The following is a 15,770-nucleotide window of genomic DNA, read 5'->3' on the forward strand; positions in this document are numbered from 1 at the left end:
GCTTGTTGTTCCTCCAAGAGTCATACAAAGGGTCCATTCTTTCAGGAAAAGCTCCCCAGGTGCAGTTCCTACTTGAGCTGAGGCGGCTCTGAGCCCTTCCACCCTGAGCTTTGTGAAAGCTTGACTTTCACAAACCCACAACCACCCCAGACTCCTCTCAGAGCCCTCTTTAGTTAGCCCCACTCATGCTCCCCACTGCTGTGGATGGGATGTAGGGAATGAGGGCCAGGGAGAAGGTACAGGGTCCCACCAAGGGCAGAGAGGATCTCACAGAGGGTCACGACTTCAGCACCACTGGCCGCCTTGGCCTATTGACCTGTGTAGCCATCTGACTTCTGCGATTTGGAACCAGAGGCCACTCAAGTTTTTGGTCCATCTTTGTAAGGGGCAATCAGTTACTAAGTACCTAGCCATGGCAATAAGAGACCGAGAAGAAGGCAGAGGAAGCTGGGAGTAGTGGTACACGCTTTTACTCTTCAGCACTGGGGACAGGCAGGTCTCTGTGAATTTGAGGCCAGTCTGGTCTGTATGAGTTTGAGGCTAGCCAGAGCTACACAGCAAGACCCTGCCTAAAAAAGGAGAGAGCAGACCATCCTTACTTGCATTGTTTGATAAGGACACCCCAAAAGCTGGTGGGGAAGCAGTCAGCACAGCAGAATACCATTTGGGTTACTCCCGCGTCCTGACTAAGCTAACCTCTTGCCGTGCCTCCGTACAAAAATGGTAGGACAGAGGGCGGTGAAGTGAGCTGTGTACCTATAGCAAACGCCTGGGCTCTGCTGCTCCTCCCTCACCCACACCACATCAGCTTTGAGGCTGCAGACAAACATCTCTGTAGAAGTCAGGCCTGAAGGTAAGACTCAGGGAGACGCCCTGCCTCCCTCAGGCTCCCTCAGGCCAGCCATCCCAACCCCTTCCTTCTGAGGGGGAGGGGCACAGCAGCAGTGGACAAGGGCTCTGCAGCCTTGGGGAGAGGGTGCTGGGCAGCTGGGGGGCTGGACTCAGAGAAGACAAACTGCTGGCTGTGGGGGTGGGGACAGGATTCAGTTAGTAATCCTGAACTGTAACCCAGTCTCCAGCGTCATCACAAAGACTCCGGGAGTCATGGACAGTATGGAGGACGTACACTACCCTTTCTCCTCCTTGTGATGCCGAGGACTGAACTCAGGGCTCGCTGTGTCAGGGAAGCACCCTACCTCTGAGCTACACCCCTAGATCTAGGAGGTTTTGGGGGAGTGTGGCAGGGCAGGCAGGGTTGAGACAGGGTCTCACTATGTAACACTTGGCAGGCCAGGAACTCACTATGGACACCAGGTTAGCCTAGAACTCATAAAGATATGGACCTGCCTCCCAAGTGCTGGGACTAAAGGTGTGCACCATGGCAGGCACCTTTACACATGCAATTCCAGCGATCCGATCCCCCACACTGGCTCCAAATTCATTCTCCCTGTCAAACTGTACCGATTAAAGTCAGCCATGGCTTTCCCACCAAGTACAGGGTGGTGTGGCAAGAGTGGACAAACAGTATCAGGTGGTACTGCTGCCTTCCACTGCACACCAAGAAGACAATAGAGGAACCATGTCCACGCACTTCACAGGGCCACCAGCCTATTTCCCATTCCCTGGAGTCCAAAGGCCTGGGAGAGGAGAAATGCGAGCAGAGTCTTGACCAGCAGCCAGTCTCCATTGATCCTTCCTGAGGAATCTAGACAGATAAGAGGGCGAGGCCCAAGCCACTGTCTCTAGCATACAGCTGACAGCCGAGCATCCAGGGCAGGTAACTAAGCAACCAACCGTGGGAAGTGTTTCAGTGTTTTATTCCCCGCTCCGCACTCTTTCCAGCCTAGGTCTCAGGTCTCCAAGCAGTTGTTTCCTACAGTTCTGAGAGAGTGGTTCCATCACAGATGACCAAAGGCTGGACCCCTCTGGCTACGATGTAGACCTTCCAGTGGGCAGCACCAGCGTAGCCTTGGAGGAAAACAGCAAGAGGAAAGCAGTGACTGTCTGGAAGTGGAACAGCAGGACATCAGGACAGCGGGACAGCGGGACAGCGGGACAGCGGGACAGAGTCTACTGTACAGCTGCTCTTGCTCTGAAGGTCTCTGGGTTCTCCGAAACCTAAATAAGGATTCCTTGCTAGTTCTCTGTGACCTGATATTCAAAGAGAGACTCCAAATGCAGACATTTTTCTCTCCACCCTGCTATGGCTGGTCACAAAGCAGCTTGCTTTGAGGACAGCCTTAGCTGCCGGTTCTCAGGATGTGTTTGGAGTCAGTGTGATAGGCTCCTGTTATGTAGCCTACCCTGGCTTCAAGCCTGGGATCCTCCTGCCTCAGCCTTTTGAATGCTAGGATTTCAGGTGTGTCATTCTGCCTAGGTCTGGCTTCACCTTACACTTTTTAGCAAAACAGGATAGGTTCTGTGGGGAGCACAAGGCTATTTCTCAGATGATTTTTTTTTAAAGATTTATTCATTTATTATATATAAGTACACTGTAGCTGTCTTCAGACACACCAGAAGAGGGCATCGGATCTCTTTACAGATGGTTGTGAGCCACCATGTGGTTGCTGGGATTTGAACTCAGGACCTCTGGAAGAGCAGTCGGTGCTCTTAACCACTGAGCCATCTCTCAGCCCCAGATGATTTTACTAGCGCACACACAGATAAACTTAAATCAGCATTTTCTATGTGCTCTGTAAACACTGTCCTGAAGGACTTCTGAAGAGAGAAGCTTCCATGGCTTCTCAGAGCCTTTGTAGACCCTGGCCACTGTATGTGAAGACAGCGGCTTCCGACATCCTGACTCAGAAGGTCCATTGCCGGGGCCTCCTCAGAGCCTCCCGCCTCCCCCTCGGGGCCATGAACAATGTGAAGAGCTGTTTAGAAAGCTCTGACCTGGTTATCTGAGTGTGTGAGGACGGTGACTGGCTGCTGCCATGTAGGAAACACAGAGCCTGTCCTACGCATGGAGCAGGGTGGGTCTCTGGCTGGGTGCAGGGCTACACCTGTATTCCTCACACATGTAATACCAAGGCGGGAAGTCTTCCAGTTTGAGGCCAGCCACAATTGTGCAGCCGGACCCCATCTCAAAAAGACCAAAAGTAAGTTAAGTAAGTACACAGAGCGGGAGCGGGAGCGGGCGCGGGAGCGTCTCGGATGCAGTGGCTGGTACCTGTCTAGAAGCTGAGTGTGGAGAGCACGCACTCACCATTACTTGGTGACTGAGGAAAAGTCACATGCTCTTGCTGGGACTATGCCATGACATAGTCATGCCAAGTGTGCCTAACACTTGGTATCCTTGATAATGTCTCCACTCCTGAATTCCCTGTGATCTATAATTTCTTCCCTCCACTTCCAGGTTAAAGAATATTTTGGTAAAAGAAAAACCAGAAGTAAACCATAGTCAGTGTCCCAGGACCATTGGGAAGGGTCCTGGGCAGCCATGCTACACCCGTCGTGGTCTGACCTTAGTCCTTACCCAGGTCAGCAGCAGCAATACTATCCCCTCCACTCCTACCAGGTGTGCGGGTGCCAACCACTGCCCTACTCTCCCAGCCTTGTTCTTTCCTCAGTATCTGCCCCACTTCTGTGCCTCCTGCCACAGGCTAGCCATCCAGGCTCTGACAGCCGGCCTGGCCTCTGTGTCCCAGGTGCTGTCGTCCATCAATGCTTCCTGGGCAGCTGTCAGACACCTCCTCTTCAATCCTATAACTGACTCTGGGCTGTGGGAGCAGATGATGTGGACCTGGGGACATTTAAAGTGCTTCTGTACTTGTCTGAACACTGGTACTTGTAGAGGACAAGACAGAGAGACTGGCACATCTCCAACCCCCTTTTCTGTAACAGCCACCCTCAATGTAAGGTCACTCCACTGCAGGCAACAGGGCCCACTGTTTCCATGCACAGCCACTGATGTCACGGTTTCGCATGGCTGGGCCAGACCAGCTGGACCCCAGTACTACTGTTTGGTCTGGGTCACACTTACTTCCCATCCCCACACTGAAACAAAGGCTCTGGGGTGCGGAGCAAAGCTTGCCTCGGCGCCAGCTCGGGCCCTCACTGAGGCGAGAGCTTTCTGAGCATCTAGGACTTCTGGTGGGCAATGTTCAAAGGACCCAACTGAAGTGGCCTCAGCTTAGCAGGGGCTCCAGACCTTACCAGGTCTCAGGAGACAGCACGTGCAGGACAGCAGGGCAGTTGCTGCCACCTTCGTTCTGCCGCGAGGACTGCTGTCAATGGACTGACTGGAATAGATTCTGAGGAAACTGACTGGGAAGTGCAGAGCCAGAATCAAGGGTGGCTCGTGCTGTGAGTCTGGACATGGCTGTGGGGCCCACACAGAGGAGACACCCCAGGTGAGAGTGGTGGCTCTTTACTTCACACTGTCTAAGTTCACAACAGGTAGACCTGGCCTTGGCTCTGCTCTGGCCTGCCTGTGTGAGGCAGAGGCTTGAGGCTGCCTAGCAGATGCTGGGCACTGGGAAGGCCATGTGACTCTCATCTCAGCTTCATCATCTATAAACGATGAGCTGTACTAAATAACTCCTAGAATCCCTTCTACCTTCAAGTCGCTATGCCCAGCAGACACCACCATTCTCAATGATGTCTGCACATCAGCTGTGACATCTCAGCTGCTTTCTGTCTGACACTTGGAAGTAGTGCCTCTGTCCTCCTGGAACCCCACATACCAATGTCCCCAGACTCTATCGGCATGGCCACGGACTGACAGTGTCTTCGGCACTGGAAGGGAGGGATAAGATGCAACATGGCTTCCCCGCTGCCAATGGTAAACAGGTCATGCACCTCATGCATCTGGAGAAAGAAGAGAGAGCAGGCGGTGAGTGACAGGTCTGACTGTCCTGGAGCTTTCTGTAGGGCAGGTTGGCCTTGGACTCACATAGTTCTGCTTCTCCCTCTGGAGCACAGGGATCTAAGGGCTGTGCTAAGTGCCTGGCCTTTCACGTGGTCTTTAGCTAGCTGAGCAATGAGGAAAGCATGATTAATAACCAATTTTGTAATTATATCTTGAAAGACAAAACAAACTAGTCTTTCCTAATCATGACATCTCCTGGAACCGAGACCAGAGTAAAAGCTTTAATACGGGTTATTATTTAAAATTTTAAAATGGGGCTGGAGAGATGGCTCAGCAGTTAAGAGCACTGGCTGCTCTTCCAGAGGTCCTGAGTTCAATTCCCAGCAACCACATGGTGGCTCACAACCATCTGTAATGGGATCTGATGCCCTCTTCTGGTGTGTCTGAAGCCAGCTACAGTGTGCTCATATACATAAACTAAAGTAAACTAATTAAAAATTTTCCTTAGTTATCTGTGTCCCTATGTGTGGGTAGTCTTAGAGGCCAAAGAGGGAGCAGAATCCTTGGAGCTGAAGTCACAGGAGTTGGGAGCTGCCCGATGTGGGTGCTGGGAACTGAGGTTGGATCTTCTGCAAGATCAGAAGTGTTCATAAGCTTTTGAGCCTCTGCAGCCACCTATAGACTGAATGGGCAACATCCTCAAGGTCAGCCAAGAGCACCCAGCGTCCCAAGTGTGTCACACAGCCTCATGGAGCCATCTCAGTAGCAGCCTGGGGCACAGGCAGCCACACCGGCAGGTGCTCCATCCCTGTAGCCCTGCAAGCAGTCCTGCAAGACCACAGTCAGATGGGTGCAGCCCTCATTCATGGGCTCAGAGACTCGGGTCGCACCCCTTCATGCCCAGGATGGGAAGAAGACTGAGGGCCAGCCTTAGGCAACACTGAGGAGTAGGGAAGGGGGGCTGAGTGGTGACCAGACCCTGCTTCTTCTCTGCGCCAAGGCTGCCTTGGGATTCTGGGCCTTGGCTTTACCAGGGACCGGGGACCAGGAGGAGGACAGGGTGGAGCAGTGGGCTGCTCAGAAAGCAAGCTTGGGACAGGGTGGGGAATACACATGCTCTAAGAAACCTGGCTCTCTCTCAGGATCCCTGTCTTTGGGGCCACTCCCTTCTCAAACACTCCACAAGATAACTTTGATAACCATTTGAATGGCTGCTCTTACTCCCCTGGCTGGACTTCTCAGTGTTCAGCAAGCTGATGAAATCTACTTCAGTATTCAAGTGGGAAAACCAAGAGGAGGGCCCTCGCCCAGAATTCTATCGTAATTATGAAAATGAAATTACTCTGGGGCCCTGAGCTGGACACGCAGGCCAAAGCACTCAGCCTGTCCTCACACTGCAGGCAGCACACGACGTGGGTTTTAGAGCCTTTTACACCCCTTCAGGACATGTCGGCAAGTTTGGAATAAGGAGTATCAGGAGGTTGTGGACACACACCAGGGCTGGCAGGGCCTCAGGTGGGAAACGTTATCCCTAACCTTTTTCAAAGTAGACGGACGCACCCTGACCGCAGCCAGTGCTTGCTGCCTTCCTGTGCCATTCAGAGGCCAGGGCTTAAGTGCTGGCCTTTCCTACGCTCATGCTTGTGGGTGGGGTTTTCAGAGTCCTCCTGAATTTAGGTAAAAGGTTCTCTCTTGGGTTGCATTTCTCAATTTACAAAAAGAAAAGCCCAGGACCGTGATGGCGCACTACACACCGACAGACAGCCCGTCTACCTTCTGATTCGAGGTAGGGATGTCAGACCAGCTCCACACTCCTTTAAGGAGGAGAAGCAGCAAGACACAGATCTGCAGGCAGACTTTCTGGCCATGCTCCTTCAAACCAGGGGCCAGCAGCAGTGGGGGGAAGGGGGACCTTCAAGTCTCCTCCAAGTCTGTATGCAGAGAAGGCCTTCATCCTGTCAGTCTGTATCCCAAATGGAGGAAGCTCTACACCCAGGTCCTCTGACATGTCTTACCTTGCTACCCACCACAGGTTCCGGTTGGATCAGGAAGCACTTGTTTAAGGAGGCATCTTTTGGAAATGGAAGTTGGGTAAAAACTGGGAAAAGTTCCCGTAAAATCTGTGATCTGTTTAGAGGTCTTCTCCTGGAAAGGTGTGAAACAGACACAAGTCACCAGCAGGCTAGCCAGCCCACTGCGGGGGTTGGGGGGGGTTGGTGGTGGGGTGGTGGGGTAGAGTTGGGGTGGGCCACATGGCAGGTGCAGGGGGGGAAGAGCTGGACTCTACCTTTTCTCTCTCTCTAAAAGTTACTTATTTATTTATTTATTTATTTATTTATTTATTTATTTATTTTTTTTTATTAACTTGAATATTTCTTATATACATTTCGAGTGTTATTCCCTTTCCCGGTTTCCGGGCAAACATCCCCCTCCCCCCCTCCCCTTCCTTATGGGTGTTCCCCTCCCACCCCTCCCCCCATTGCTGCCCTCTCCCCAACAGTCTAGTTCACTAGGGGTTCAGTCTTAGCAGGACCCAGGGCTTCCCCTTCCACTGGTGCTCTTACTAGGATATTCATTGCAACCTCACGAGGTCAGAGTCCAGGGTCAGTCCATGTATAGTCTTTGGGTAGTGGCTTAGTCCCTGAAACTCTGGTTGGTTGGCATTGCTGTACATATGGGGTCTCGAGCTCCTTCAAGCTCTTCCAGTTCTTTCTCTGATTGTTCAACAGGGGTCCTGTTCTCAGTTCAGTTATTTATTTTTATTATTTATATGCACTTGGGAGGCAGAGGCAGGTAGATTTATATGAGTTTGAGGCCAGCCTGGTCTAGACAGTGAATTCCAGGATAGATAGTGAGGGATACATGGTAAGCCTTGTCTCTTAAAAAAAAAAAAAAAAAAAAAAAAAAAAAAAAAAAAAGTGGGGTTGGGGATTTAGCTCAGTGGTAGAGCGCTTGCCTAGGAAACGCAAGGCCCTGGGTTCGGTCCTCAGCTCCGAAAAAAAAAAAAAACAAAAAAAAAAAAAAAAAAAAAGTGTGCATGCATGTGTATGCCATGTGTGTAAGTAGCCACAGAGGGCGGAAGAGGGAGTTAATGCCCTGGAGTCAGAGTTACAGGAGCTCTTCTGTGCTGCTGGGAGCCAAAGTGAAGTCCCCTGGAGCGGCAAGCACACACACCTACCTGAGGCCCTGTGTGGTGTTTCTGGGACAGGCCTCATGCAGCCAGCTGCCTCTTCACTCTGCAGCTGAGCATAACCTTTCCCTATCCTCCTGCCCCACAGCCCAGTGTGGGGTCACGGGCATTCATCATTCACCCAGCAGGACCATGCCTGAAGCAGGGGACCTACGATGACAGTGCTGCAGACCTGAGGTGCCCCAGAGAGAAGCCCTCCCTAGCTGCGTGTGTGGGTGGAATGTTAAGTCTCAGCTAGAGCTGAAGACAGAACAGGGGTCCATTCACCCTTTCTTGGAGAAGAGGCTGAAGTGACGGACGCAGGGGAGAGACTGAAGAAGGGAAGAGAAAGGAGCAAAGGCAGAGCCAAGTGTGGCCCGGGCAGCCCGGGAACTGGGCACTCTACATACAAACAGACGGCACATTTAAGAAAGGTGGGCAGCCAGGGATGGCCTGGCAGGCAGAGAAGCTAATGTGTAACCCTGACAACCTGAGCCCGCCCCTTGGATCTCATAAATGGCAGGGTAGAATCAACCCGAGATTTGTCCCTGACCCCCTACAACTGAGGGGACTGGCTCAGTGGTTAGAGCACTGGCTGATCTTCCAGAGGTCCTGGGTTCAATTCCCAGCAACCACACAGAGCTCACAACCATCTGTAATGAGATGTGGTGCCCTCTTGTGGTGTGCAGGCATGCATGTAGACAGAACACTGTATACATACTAAAATAAATGCGGTTTTGAAAAAGAAAGGTAGAGTCATTGAGAAATTGTCCAGCAGAGGGGCACTGAGATGGCTCAGAGAGGAAAGGATCTGCTCCCCATCTGACTTCCATCCCAGAACCCACAGGACAGGTGGGGAGAATCCTACAGGTTGTCTTTTGACCGCCACACACACACACACACCCACACACACACACGACAGCATGAGCACTCTCACGCACGTACACAATAAGTACATGAATGTAATAAAACACTTTATAAAGATGTTATCCAGGGCTGGAGAGATGGCTCAGTGGTTAGAGCACTGACTGCTCTTCCAGAGGTCCTGAGTTCGATTCCCAGCAACCACATGGTGGCTCACAACCATCTGTCATGGGATCCAATGCCCTCTTCTGGTGTGTCTGAGGACAGCGACAGTGTAATCATATACAATAAATAAATGATATTATCCAACAAAACCCCTAAGATGAAGTTTTAACTTTTCCTTTGAACCAGTTCTCCATGGAAGCTGGTTCTTCCTTTCTGAGGGAACCTCAGCTTTAGTGAATGGCTTGTTTCCTGTAGGACACAACAAGGACCTGGAAAACCAGCTAGTTTCATCTTCTGAGTGAGCTCTGGACACTAACTCTTTTGTTTTGAGATTTATCTTATGTATATGACCACACTGTCCTTAACACACCAGAGGAGGACGTCAGATCCCATTACAGATGATTGTGAGCCACCATGTGGATGCTGGGAATTGAACTCAGGACCTCTGGAAGAGCAGTCAGTGCTCTTAACCTCTGAGCCATCTCTCCAGCTCCCAGACTCAACCTCTCTGACTCTACTCTTGTGATGTGCAGAGTGGGGACGAGAAGCCCATGGGACACAGCTCTCCTGTCTATTATGCTTTCTCCTCAGCCCTCAGCCCTCCTGAGCCTTCTCCACTAGAACAAGGTTGAGAGACGGAATCGGTTCATGATGGTGTGAATGAGTGTCCCCCATAGGCTCAGGTGTTTGAACACTTGGTCCTTAGTTGTTGGGACTGCTCCAGGGAGGCTTAGGTGTGACCTTGCTGGAGGTGTGTCATTTTGAGAGTTTAAAGACGCTGCTTGGTGCAGGAGATTGACTCTTATTCCTCTGGAAATACAAACCCAAACAAACGGCTTGGTCACAGCCTTTTATCACAGCACTAGAAAAGTACCTAAGACCGAGACACGGCAAGGCTCTTCCTTAGCCCTTCCCTTCCTCCCTGCGCTCCATGTAGGTTGACGTGAAGATGTGCTGTGAGCTGACCACCTGGTATTGGCTCTCACTGCTTGACACCTACCCGCCCCTCCCCTACACGTGCACTAAGGACCCTTCCCACTTACCATGGGTAAGGAAACGGGAACCACCTCTCAGGAAAGCAGCGCCACCACTTGGTGAGAACGCCCTCGGTGAAGCCCTCCGTGACTTCAGGGTACTGACAAGAGAAGCTCTGAATCTCTGCAGACAACAGAGGCTGTCCTGTCTTAGTGACACAGAGACAAAGAAGACACAGTCAGGTACCACAGCTTTGCAGGGCTTGATCCAGCCTTTCATGGGCAGGCTGTCCACAGGACAACCTGGCTTCTTGCTTACCTTGATCACCAGAGGCCGGAGTCTCTCAAAGATCTTGGGAGTATCTTCTGGGAGCGTTACCTTGAGGGGTAGAATCTGGGCACAGACAGTGCAGTTGGCAGGAATGGGCTCTGACTCGTTCTGTTCACAATTATTTGATGACCAGGGGTCAAAGTCTGAGAGGAAGAGACAGAGAGCAGACAGGAACAGAAGAACGGGTGGTGAGCCCAGTAGCCCAGGAACAAAAGAAGACAGGAGAGCAGCAGTTTCCTGTGGAGACCTCTGTGAGGTGTGGAGGCCGGGCTTCTGGGAAGGAGGCTTCTCTTCATATGCTTTCCTACACCTTGTGGGAAGACTCTCAACACACACATGTATTGTCTTTCTTAAGCCAATGCCTCTGTGGAGCCTAACAGTTGCACCGAGCATTCAGCTACACTGTTTCCGGTCTCTGACCTGACATCCTGGCCTGCCATCTTCAGCACAGGGTAGGGCAGAGCATGGGTGTGCCCAGTCAAGAGCTCCTGATGCATGGACACATGCATGTATTCTGGTGTGGTCTGCACCTGTGTGGGGCCAGGCTGACTTTGGGCAGGAGGAATGAGGGAAGACAGAGGGGATGGAGACTTTCCCTGGGAAATGCCTCTTCTGTAGACAGAGTTCCACCTCAACTCACAAGGGATGCGCTCCTTCCGACTGCTGCTTCCAACCCCAAGGACAGCAGTGTGGTCAGAGCAGGAGTCCCACCCAGACCCAAGCCTAAGTGGCAGCCAGCTGCCTGGCACTCCTGCTTGGCTTCTCTGAGGGGCCTGTACCCATGGCCTTCTTTGTCTCATTTTATCTTGTTCTAGGTTAAGAGCTCTGTTTTCAAAAATGTTTCACAAGATGACTCTGAAGAGATCTAGATCCTAGAGCAGAAAGGCAGCACAACCAAAGGTGGCCGAGACAGTCAGCCTTCTAAACCAATACACACACTTGGGAAACTGTTCCTCAGCTGGGCATGGTGGCCCATGCCCTCAGCCCCAGCACTTAGGAGGCACGGCAGGTGGATCTCTGAGTTCAAGGCCAGCCTACAGACTGTAGGTCTACAGACTGAGTTCCAGGACAGCCAGGGCTACACAGGGAAACCTGTCTCAAAAACTAAAAACAAATCAAAACAGAAAACTTTTCTCCACAGAACATTCTCTGAGACAGACAGATAGTACGTGTTTTTTTCTAAAGACAGTGGCAGATGCAGGGATCCTCACCAGACGGGACTGCAGTGTGCACTCTGTCTTCCATGTTCCCTACCAGACACAGCACCTGGCTTTCTTTGAGCGCTGTCTCCACTTCCAGGGCTCTCAGGCAGATGCTACACCCTTCTTCTAAGACACCTCTTCCCTTCAGGGTTCTCTAGGGTCTGTAGGAATCCCCTCAGAGCTACCTGTTTACATGGCATATAGGGGGCTGCCAAGTTACACATTTTTCTTCCCTTCGTCAATATTTTCAAATGTTTCTTACTAAAAATGAAATATGATGATTTCTTGTCAAAATACAAGAACTCCCTCCAGGTAATGGACACGAGGAAGCCTAAAGACAAGCTGGCGTGATGAGACAGAGGACGAGAGAGAGGCTCCCGTGTCGGCCTGCCTCAGCTTGCTCACTGTGAGGCCTCCTTCCTCATCTCACAGAACAGACCTGTATGTCAGACTGTGCATAACAAGTTCCCAAGGCACCCGAGGAGTGGGAAGAGCACTAGGGACAGAAGGGGACAGAGCTGCAGCGAAAGGTGACGCGAGGACTTCAAGAGCTTGAAGCACGCCTAGCGCTTCTCCCACAGGAACTTGGAAATCAGAAGTTTTTGAGCATATTTGAAAATGTTTCCAGATGTTATAGGAAATTATGCTAGGTTGTGACAAGGATGTCCCGAGAGAGAGGCTGGCCTGGTTATACCTCGGTTTTAACCTTTGTTGGGCAAGAACACTTGATGAGAAGAGACAGCATTGAGAAGCCAGAGGTGTGACAAAGAAGTTAAAGGAAGACTGCTTGAACTGCATGGCCTTCCTTCTCTGGTGTCTGCATGGCTGACACCGTCCTGTCCAGGGAGCACCGGCCTGGGAGAGCTGCAGATTTCCTCACACTGAGCACCACACTGCAGACTTCTGTTGTCACGTCAGTTTGTGAGATCAGTTAATGATGAAAATCTTCCCATGAGGTAGAGGTGAGTGCCAGGACAAAGGGGAATCTTCTAATCAGGACGGATGTGGGGTGAGCTAGCAGCCACAGCTCTGAACCTTTACCCTGGGGTTTGTTTGGTTTGGGGGTGTTGGTGATGGAACCACCTAAGATATTGAGCATGCTAGGCTGGCAGCCCACTGTGGAGCTATACCTCTAGGTCTGTGACGGGTTCAAGTTTTACTATGAGGTGATGTTGTCCAGGTGGGGAGGCCTTGGCAAGTAAGCACTGTCAGAAACAAAGAAACTGGGAACTAAGAGGAAACCCTGGGGTGTCGCTCCCTAAGTTTAAGCAATCCATGTCAGTGCTAAAAGGGCTGGACACGGGGGAACAATACAAGAGGTAATATCTCAGAATGTCAAAGCCATCAGCTTCCTGTCATAGTGGCACATAGCTGCAATCCCAGCTTCTTAGGAGGTTGAGGAAGAAGTGGACCCAACATTCACCAGATGGGGGACTGAAATTCACCAATGGGGGACTGAAGTATTTCTATCAAGGACTGAGCACCGAGCACCCGTGCTGGGATCCTGACAGAAGACACCCGTGTAATGCAATGCAGTGTGAAGAGGCCGCCCTGCTTCCTGAGCACTGAGGCCCCATGGAGAAGGTCCTGGAGACGCTCTGCTTGTCTCACAGGTCACACGGTGCGTCCCTAGGGAGGCGGCAAATGCGTGGTACAGAGGCCGTGTGAGAACTTGCTGTACTTTCCCCTCTTGATTTTGCTTTGAACTCAAAATTAGTCTAGAAACTAACGTTTACTGCTTTTCCTTTTTCTTTTTCTAAATCTCCTGGCGTGTGACCCAGCAGGGTCCAATTTCCTAGGTACAGGAAACTGAACAGTACCTCGCAGAGAAGATATGGCTCTAACTTTTATTCGGGCATGAATAAAAATGTTGCCGACTGAGGTTGGTATTGGTAAACCAACAGTATGCATTGAACAGAGGGTCTCTGAACAGGAGCACACATAAGATAGAGTTATGTATTGATTACTGATTAGACAACTACTGCAGAGCCTGGATGTGTCCTTCAGTGACAGACGCGACACTAACCCGATGTGTGGGGGACTGGTTCTTATAGATGCACATGCGTCCAGGGGACCTGGTGCCCTCACACAGACATACGTGCAGGTAAAACACACTGCACACAAAAATAAACAAATCTTAAAAAAAAAAAAGGAGCTGGGATCTCTATTTTCGAGAAAGTAATCTGATCTCTAATCTTTCAATAGACACAGATGTAAATTCCAGATTATTTAAAGATATAAATGATAAAAATTTACAGAAAAAGATAGGACATAAGGCATGGTTTTTATTATATTACTATTATTTTACTTGTATGTCTGTGCGGCCTGCATGTCTGTGTACTATAGTATGCCTGGTATCTGAAGAAGCCGGAAAAGGACCTTTACAGAGGTTGTGATGGGTGTTGGGAACTGAACCTGGGTCCTCTGGAGGAGCAGCAAGTGCTCTTAATCACTGAGCCATCTCTCTAGCACTTGTCCTTTCCTTTCCTTTCCTTTCCTTTCCTTTCCTTTCCTTTCCTTTCCTCCCCTCCCTCCCCTCCCCTCCCTCCCCCTCCCTTCCCTTCCCTTCCTTCCCTTCCTTTCCTTTCCTTTCCTTTCCTTTCCTTTCCTTTCCTTTCCTTTCCTTTCCTTTCCTTTCCTTTCCTTTCGAGACAGCAAGGCCTGGCTGTCCTGGAACTTGTCATATAGATCAAGCTGGCCTTGGACTCAGAGAGATTACCTGTCTCTATCTCTTGAGTTCTGACATTAAAAGGTTTGCAACACAAGCCTCCCTCCCACCTTTAGAGACAAAGTTGTTTTAGCAACAGGCAGTCTAGAATTTGTTATATAGACCAGGCTAGCCTTGATCTCAGAGATCTGCCTCTCAAGTGCTTTGGTTAAATGACCGGCCTTTTTTGTTTGTTTGTTTTAAAACCAATGTCTTACTAGACTGGGAGATGGCTTAGAGTTACAAGTAGTTCTAGCACAAGCTTCATCAATTAAGATTGACCCCTGAAGGCCAAGGTAGGAGAGAAATGGCTCCACAAAGCTGTTCTCTAATCTCCACATGTGCAGTAGTCATCTGAAGGCTGCTATGGAGACTGGCTTCCAGGCAGCTAGGATGAGGGTTGAAAGCCCACACCCAGTGACACACCTACTCTAACAAGGCCACACCTCCTAATAGTGTCACTCCATGGGCCAAGCATATATAAACCATCACATTCCACTCCCTGGACCCCATAGGTTTGTCCATACATGAGTCTATGGAGTCCATGCCTACCGATAGCATAATACAAAATACACTTAGTCCAACTTCCAAAGCCCCCACAGTCTAGAGCAGTCTCGACAATGTTAAAAGTCCAAAGTTCAAGGTCTCTTCTGAGATCCATCCAATCACTTAACTGTAATCCCCAAAGCAAGTCAGGAAACCTAATTGGGCAAACTTCAAACTCTGTATTTCCATGTCTAATGTCAAATGATCTTCAGATCTCCAACTCCTGTTTCATCTTTGTTGACTGCAACAAACGTCTTTCTCCTGGGCTGGTCCCACTCCCTGTTAGCAGCTTTCCTCAGCAGATAGCCCACAGCTCTGGCATCTCCAACATGTTGGAGTCTCCAAGGCAACGCCAATGTTACAGCTTCTTGTCTCAGTGTCTGGGATCCACGCATGATCTTCTGGGCTCCTCCAGAGGGCTGGCATCTCTTCTCCTGCTCTGCCCTCTGTAGCGCTCTAAGCTCGGGTTGATCCACTCCACTGCTGCTGCTGTTCTTGGTGATCACCCCATGGTCCTGGCTGGCATCTCCAATACGCTGGGGTCTTCTGCTGCAACTAGGTTTCACCAAGAGCCTCTCACAGGCTCTCTTCATGGTGCCAAGCCTCAAATCCTTTGCCTGACCCCTTCAGTCCTGGGCCATCAACTGCAACTGAGGCTTCACCTTCACCAATGGCTTTCTCTAGCCTCTCACAGTGCCCAGCCTCAGCTGCTCTTCATGACCCCTGCATGCCTTGAAAGCCAGTACCACCTTGGTGACCCTTACATATCACAAAGTACAGCTATAGCAAGAGGTACAACCTTGGCAACCTCTGGAACACAGCTTCTTTGTGTTCTCAGAAAACACTTCCCAGAAGATCTCACCTCAGTGATGCCGGTTTCTTCTTGATCATCACTAGTTTCTTAGCTCCAGCTGACCAGCATCAGCTTTTCTTCCTGTAGAACCTGCCGGCCTTGAACTCAGAGATCTGCTTGCCTTTGCCTCCTGGGATTAAAGGCTT

At 50.6% G+C, this 15,770-nt stretch overlaps 1 protein-coding gene across 4 annotated transcripts in view; it reads right to left on the minus strand.

The window, feature by feature from the left end:
- Positions 1-455: 455 nt before the first annotated feature.
- The window catches only part of C18H6orf89 (chromosome 18 C6orf89 homolog), a 35,012-nt gene continuing 19,697 nt past the window's right edge, over positions 456-15,770 (minus strand). For all 4 annotated transcript variants that reach the window (XM_032888411.1, XM_032888413.1, XM_032888412.1 and 1 more), the window contains 5 exons: positions 10,305-10,459; positions 10,055-10,194; positions 6,829-6,958; positions 4,689-4,812; positions 456-1,968 (listed from right to left, as the gene is read on the minus strand). In XM_032888411.1, coding sequence (XP_032744302.1) covers positions 1,874-1,968; positions 4,689-4,812; positions 6,829-6,958; positions 10,055-10,194; positions 10,305-10,459 — 644 coding nt within the window. In that variant the 3' untranslated portion in view covers positions 456-1,873. The remainder of the gene's footprint in view (positions 1,969-4,688; positions 4,813-6,828; positions 6,959-10,054; positions 10,195-10,304; positions 10,460-15,770) is intronic.

Source organism: Rattus rattus, chromosome 18, assembly GCF_011064425.1.
Source record: "Rattus rattus isolate New Zealand chromosome 18, Rrattus_CSIRO_v1, whole genome shotgun sequence".
Taxonomy (NCBI): Eukaryota; Metazoa; Chordata; class Mammalia; order Rodentia; family Muridae; genus Rattus; species Rattus rattus.